This window comes from Bombina bombina, chromosome 2 (assembly GCF_027579735.1).
Source record: "Bombina bombina isolate aBomBom1 chromosome 2, aBomBom1.pri, whole genome shotgun sequence".
In the NCBI taxonomy this organism is placed as follows: domain Eukaryota; kingdom Metazoa; phylum Chordata; class Amphibia; order Anura; family Bombinatoridae; genus Bombina; species Bombina bombina.
In genome coordinates, this window is record NC_069500.1 from 216,494,828 (window position 1) to 216,502,791 (window position 7,964).

At 32.9% G+C, this 7,964-nt stretch overlaps 1 protein-coding gene across 1 annotated transcript in view; it reads right to left on the bottom strand.

The window, feature by feature from the left end:
- Positions 1–1,164: 1,164 nt before the first annotated feature.
- EDIL3 (EGF like repeats and discoidin domains 3) overlaps positions 1,165–7,964 on the bottom strand; it is a 1,373,680-nt gene continuing 1,366,880 nt past the window's right edge. Inside the window, exon 11 of the mRNA XM_053701474.1 lies at positions 1,165–2,334. Within this exon, the coding sequence (XP_053557449.1) occupies positions 2,185–2,334 (150 nt within the window). The 3' untranslated portion in view covers positions 1,165–2,184. The remainder of the gene's footprint in view (positions 2,335–7,964) is intronic.

Consider the following 7,964-nt stretch of genomic DNA (forward strand, 5'->3'; position numbering starts at 1 on the left):
CTTGATATTCTGTTTTGTATACTGTATAGCATCCTTCGTCTTCAGTGTAGAAGTCATATCAAAAGAGAAAGTCAACATAAAACTAGTATTAATTATTGTGACAAGCCCTTAATAGATTTGTTTTTATACAATATTATTGTTAATAAAAAATAGTTTTGGGTGCAGGAAATGGGTAAGCTTCATTGATATTCAATTTAAAGCATAAAGGCTGATATTTAAATAAATAACTGAATATATCTGCTTATATGTATATTTGACAAAAATTGTGTCAATGTCTGTAAACTAGAATATATAAGCATAAGATAATATAATACAGAATAGCTTCAGATTTTAACTGATAACATTGCTGCCATTGATCAAAATACTTTTTATGCGCAATAGAATGATAAATATCAAAACAAGTTCTTCATGCAAATATTGGTATAAAAGCATCTTATTTTAACTTTGATATGGCAATATATTGGCTGGAAACTCATTAAATTTTTGTATACTGATAAAAAATCAATTCTATTGTAAACAAAAATTGAGAGTGAACTGTATATTATAAATAAAAAAAAATAGGACTATTATTAAAACAAATAATATATTATGCAAGATAAACTTCATTATATACACTACAAATAACTACATTTCTGTACTGAGCATAAAGTGCAAAATATGGGCAGAATTGAACCAATCTGCTTAATATTACCAGTGCAGTTTTTGGTTTCCAACATTTTTTATGTTCGACTTTCTCTTTAATATTGTTCACTAAAGGTTGAATACAACGTTGTACACCACATATAACTTAGATTATACAGACAAACAGTACATTAACCATCTAGTGGCTTCTGAAATGTAGTACAGTTATATGGGAAAAAATGGAATATGTTCCACAAGACCTCAACAGTTTTTATGTGTTTGAATATGCAAAGCAAGAGGGGTCAATGTAATGTGTCGAATGCCCTTCCAGCTCTGATATATCTGAACTTAAACATTTATAATGTGTAACTGCATAAATGCAACTTAATTCAAGTATTCAGGTGTCCAGTAGTATCATGTATGGATTCACCACATTACCACATTCAATATCAATTGACACTACCAAAATCCATTGGTTTTCATAAAGAATTACATACATAAAAACACAAGGGGAAATGAAGTGTAACTTTTCATACAACTGGATTGATTTACTAGTTTTTATTTATGCAAGAATTAAAGTCAAACTTTTGGATGAAGCATGGAGAAAATGCTACAGAGACATTGCTAGACATATACAAATAAGTTGATATTTCTTTTCTTGTCCTTGGTAAAAACATAAGATGTTAATGGTTAAAAAAAATGAAAACATTTATGCTATGGAAAAACATGGATAGGATTTGACTATTGCTCTGATTTTGTCTGGAAATAATGTGAAAATAATGTTTGTTGGTAGTTAATATACAACCTTTTTAGTATACTTTTTTTAGTAAATGAATGGGATTAAGAAAAATGACAAATGACTGTAGTTAAAGTTAATAACGTGCAGAAATAAACAAGTATTTTTTTTAATACAAACTCGGTTTTCAGGTCATCATGAAAGGAAATGTAATTTAATATGAGAAATTACATGCCTTAAAACATGCATTATAAAAATCAATTTAAGAAAAAAATAAATAAGAAAATGTAATTTCATGGGTGTAAATCAAATTTCTAAAATCTGATATGTAAATATTAATATTTTTGTTAGGCACAAGGGAAATTAGAATAATGCAGTCATTCCAGTATTGCTAAAGCTGCAGTATCTATTTCTACAAGTAGGGTTTTAATATAAATATAGACATTTTTCAGATTATGATGTTGTTAGCTTGAGTAAATTACTGTGATTTTAATTACCTTGCTTGCAAAAAAAGAATGCTGCCTCTCTTCCAACATATTTCAACCAATGTGAACAAATTAGAAGAAATTTAAAATATTACATTGTAAAACAATAATAATTAGGGGAACAAACTGGTGGTGTTGGTGGTGGGGGGGGTCATGTATGGGCAGGCACATAATACTTTGCTAAAAACAGTTACCAGCCTACCATAAAGTGAGCACTTTTTATTTTTACTTTTATAAACCCATTACTTTTCTTTCAGGTTTTGCACAGTTTTTGTTTTCTTAATTCTTGTATGATGATATCTTGTTTGAATTGAAATTTGAGTTGCAAACTAATGTAACTTTTCAGTCCTCCTCTGTGCAACCCAATAGCTCAGCTCGTAATGTAATTCGGCCGTACCATGACCAAGGGAGGATCCTTATAAATCTTGCATAGATAGGTGGATCAATGACATTCTTCCTGTGTGTATCATTGTCAAAGTTGCCCTGAAAAACCTAAAAACAAAATAAGCATTGTTAGAGGAGGTTAAGTATGTATGTCTATATATGTTTTTCTCTTGTACTGTTTAAATAGTTTACTCATGGTTTCAAATCCCATCATTCAGCTGCATTCTGTCTCAACTGAATTATTTTCCATTATTCGCAGAAATTACATCATAACTCACTGTTAACTACTTGTCTCCACCAATCAGATCACTAAAGTGTGGGGCTAGATGTTGTGACATTTGTGCAGTCCATGATACACAATGCAGCTTAAAGGGACATTAAAAACGAAATAAATGCTAGAAAGAAAGATGCATTCAAAGAAAACATTAGTCTGAGAATAACATGGAGGTGCATTTGTTAAAGTTTAATTAGTTGTTTAAATATTGATCCAATAAGTGTAACATTTTAATGTCTAAAAAAAATTAAGAGCTGCCATGTTGTAACTTAGGTTACTTTCTGTGCTGTGGCTAATCAGGGAAAGTTATAAATAGGTCAGTAGTGTGTGCAATCAGTGGAATATAACAGTGGTCTGTCTTTACATTTCTAACTGAAAAGTTTACAATTTCAGAATGGAATTACAAGAAGAGGGGACAAAATAAATAATGAAACTATATGGTAGAGTTTTATTTATATATATATGTGTGTGTGTGTGTATATATATATATGTGTGTGTGTGTGTATATATATATATGTGTGTGTGTGTATATATATATATATATATATATGTATATATATATGTATATATATATATATATGTATATATATATATATATATGTATATATATATATATATATATATATATATACACACACAATTTATCATTTTGTATTACCATCTCAAAGTGTTTAATGTCCCTTTAAGGCGTATGATATACTGTAAACAGTGAATTAGTACTTCCTACTAATACTCTTTGGCTTATGGTTTTTCCTATTAACAAGTTACAGCAGAAGTTGCTAGTTATCTAGGTATGCTTTTCAACAGAGAATACAGAGAGAATGCAGTAAATCTCGAAAGTAACTCGAAAGTCACTCGAAAGTTTAATTTCATGTCCCTTTAATGCTCAGTGAGCATTAGCAGGAAGTGCCTGTAAACCAATGAGCATTATCAATAAGTGACAATAGCCAATAAGCATTGCTAGGAAGTACACAACTGATACTGCTGTTTTTGTTTGTATTTAAATTGAAATGCCTTTTAATTAACATTTTTCAGACAAAATTATAATAAGCAATGTTTAGATGTTGTACTCATAATGTTTTAAATCTAAATGTATAATGTATTATTACTCATCTGCACACGGCAGGTAGTATCTCCCTTAGATGAGATAAAAAAGAATCATTTGATAAAGTCAGAGAGTAACAGAGACAAGGGAAGCCACAGCAGTTTCTGCCTTGCTGGTTTTTCTTTCACAGGCAACACAACTATTATTTTACTTTGAGCGTCTCAGTAAGACAGCCATGACCAATTAATGTGGATCCCTTTTACTGCTATATTTAGAAGGAGAGAAGACAGTGTTACAATATGAGTGAGAAGGAGACAGAGTCAAAGTGACTAAGATTGAGAGGGAGATAGTGAGATACATCAGAATGACAGCGAGAGGTAAAGATCAAGTGACACAAAAATGCCCTGACATAGAGATACAAACACATTGTGGCAGAGATAGACTCAGAGACAGTGATACAGCTACACTCCCTAGCAGTGGTAGAGAGAGGACGAGAGAGAAAAAGAGAGGTCGAGAATACAAATACTGAGTTGTAGCACATACATAGGTAAGGGATGAAGACAGACAGACACAGAGAGAGGGACACGCAGAGAGCAAAAAGAAAGATGAATAGATATTTCTTAAAGGCAAACAAATTCACTGCAGTGCAGGGACAGACATCATTTAAACTCATTAAACTATGTCATTTCTGCTACTTTAAGAATCATGTTGTAGATAGCAAAGGATAGCCTAATAATGCCACTTAAGTTCTCATGGTTTATGTTGCCGTCCTTTAACACTCGGTCAGATACCAATGAGGTAAATTACCATGAGTCCTTTTTTTGGGTATAAAGGACCCGCAGAAATATTTAGGGCATAATTACAAGTGAGGTGCAACGGACTTTGTGCTAGCACAATGGCGATTTCACAATCCATTTTTTTCCCGCTGATATTACAAGTCGGGAGAAATTGCCATTGCGCTAGCGCAATAGTCTTTTCCGCTTCAATCCATACCACAAACTAAGCACCCTGGTAAAGTGTGTTCCGAAATAAAAAAAAGTTGCACAAAACACAACAAAAATACATTACAAAGTACACTTACAACAATAAACTACACTATTAACCCCTAAACTGCCATCCCCCCACATCGTAAACACTAAATAAAAGTATTAACCACTAAACCGCCATCCCCCCACATCGCAAACACTAAATACAAGTATTAACCCCTAAACCACCATTCCCCACATTGCAAACTATCTAAATAAATGATTAACCCATAAACTGCAATCTCCCCACATCGCAAACTATCTTAATGAACTGTTAACCCCTAAACCAACATTCCCCACATTGCAAACTATCTAAATAAATGATTAACCCATAAACTGCAATCCCCCCACATCGCAAACTATCTTAATGAACTGTTAACCCTTAAACCACCATCCCCCACATTGCATACTATCTAAATAAACAGTTAACCCATAAACCGCCACACCCCCCACAACACAAACTATATAAATAAACTATTAACCCCTTGGCCACCATCCCCCCACAACGCAAAGTAATAAACTAACAACTAAACCCCCTAACCTAACACCCCCTAACTTAACCCCAATTGAAATATAGATTGCCCGCAGAGATGAAGATGTGGCGACACCCATCATCATTGGGGTTAGACTAGGTTTATTTTTTTATTTTTGGTGGTGTTTTTTTTAAGATTATGGTTTCTTAATTTTTTCAGGGTAGAAAAAGAGCTGAATGCCCATCTAAATGCCTTTTTTTGGGGCAATGGGTAGTTTAGTTTTTTTTTTTTTTTTTAGTTTGTTTTTTTACTTTGAGTGGGTTGGGGGGTTGTAATGTTAGGGGGTAATTGTTTTATTTTATGCAAAAGAGCTGTTTTATTTAGGTCCATGCCTTACAATAATGTACTATAATGTGGAATAACTCAAATAGCTACATAAGCTAGCTTTGAAGTATGTGTACCGTATTCTCCAAAAAGACTGAAATGGAAGTCTTAACATATTATTGATATTCCTTCCAAAGTTGTTTCCTATGATCAGTGGATTTTTACAATGTTTAATACTTAGGAATGACCATGAAGTAAATGACTTATTCATCTGTGAATGAGTATGTGCATACTCTTTTTTGATGGGGTTTGACACTTGATAAGCTGTCCTTTTACAGACAAAATGTGTGAATGGAGTATGTTGCTAAAAAGAAGTCTTGCTTGGTTCTTCAAATTCTCTATTTTAAGACATTTTTGAGGAATTGGAATATGTCCCTGTGTTAAATATTTTATGCGGTTTTTGTAGTTATTTAAAAATACATTATTAGACAAAAAAGATAACAGTGGAATCTACATCCATCTCAGACAAAGACGCAGTAATCAAGACACTTCCAAAAGGGTTGCAGAAAATTATTTTGCTCTGAAGTATCTACTATCTATTAAAGGGACATTGTACTCCCCTTTAACGTATTCCCAATGATTAATTTTACCGGCTAGGGAGTATTTGTTTTCAAACAGCCACTTTACATGCATCGATTATCTGAAAAAGCTACTTTTGCCTTCTGTTTCCAAACTTACACAGAAAATATGAGTAACAAATGTTTATACTTTAGCTGCTGTCCAGATGATAAAAATCAAAATAAAACAAAAATAGACAATCAGCATCAGCAGTGCTGATGTGATGCATTGGTTTGTTGTGATCTCATGAGATTTCACTAAATTCTCATGACATTTCATAGTAAGCTTCCTTAAACTGAATAGAAAAATAACATGACTGTGCCTGCACATGCCACACCCTTGCAAGTCCTGGGACTATCATTACAATTGGCTCCTTAAAGTCTCTTTACTGTGGGGTATGAATAATTAGGACATTTTGAGGTAAATTTTCCTATTTACATAGAGATATTTTCTAGACATTTCTTTACAGCCATACTGCATCACTTTCAAGAGCTTGACCATTTGGGGATCATGTCCCTTTAAGGCACACAATTGGAATAAATTATCTCTCTCTCTCTTTGAATAGAATAGAATCATTTTTTGCCAAGTATAAAAAAAGAAAATTATACAAGAACATTTTTCATGGTGCAAAGGTATCAGATGACAAAGAACAAATAAATAAAATCAGCATTGTAAAAATCTAACCATCAAATATATTCACAAAGCGTGACTAAAGTGTAATTTATCATACCAAAAGTGAAATAAGAGAAGTAATCCTGTTTGCTATTTTAATACTCTTCAAAAACGGTTTGTCCGAGTTCTTAAAACTCTCAACCATGACTTACGATAAAAAGATATACGATTAAAAAAAACAATGGCCAGGGTGAGATGAATCAGATAACATTTTTCTGACTCTCTTATTCATCCTTGAAAAGTAAATGTCCTTAAGAGAAATAAGATGACACCCAATTCATTTTTCTTAGATCTAACAATTTGTTGTAGTTTCTCCTTTAATGATAATGTAGCAGAGCTATACCAGATTAAAATAGAGGATGATAAAACCGATTAAATGATGGCTGAATAAAAACAAGATGACAGTTTTTGAGACAGGTGAAATGTTTTAAGTTACCATAAGAAGTACAAAAGTTTGTTGAGAGTTTTTATAGTAAAAATATTAATGTCCAAATTTAAATCATGTTGAATGGTTGTGCCAAGGAATTTGTACTTTGTAACTCTGTCTACTATGCAATCTTTAATTTTCAGAGAATAAGAGAAGGTGATGGAGACTTTTTGGAAGAATAAGGATATTTTAATAAACTCCATATTTCACAATAAATGACAAAGTAGTGCCCAAAATTGTGCACTTTTATTTTAGCTGCCCTGCAAGTTAATCTATATTAGCATTTTGATTACAACTATTTCTGGGACCCTACAATGTCAGTCTAAAGCAAGACACAAACTTGTGTTCCAGTATGGTGCTTAGGTGTATTTCTGGGTCTCTGGAGTGACAGTGTACACAAGGACTAATATCTATTTCTCAGCATTGTGCTGACAATTGTTTCCCTGCAGTGCTGTGCTGTATAGCTGCTTCTCAGCATTTCTACATATCTGCTATTGTGTCCCCACAACATCAGTCTATGCAGGTACCAAGAGATGTACTTTAATGCTGCCTTTTTAATCCCCTCCACTGGAGATTTTTGATCAACAGTAGGCTTCCCAATTCAGGAGTACAGTTAAAGGAAACCTACTGACGTATTGGATACCACAGATGAAAACACACAACATAACTGGGGTTATGCATACTGGTGAGCCAATGGCATCCTACAAGTTTAATCATCACTGAGCTGTTATTTGTGTGCATATGTGCATTTTTCCTTCATGAAAGGCATAGGGCTAGATTACAAGTTGAGTGTTAATTAAACAGTCTTTACAAGTGGCTTGTTATTGCTACTGTGAGCTTGCTGTATCAATTAGCGCTCAGAAAATTAACCAGAGACTAA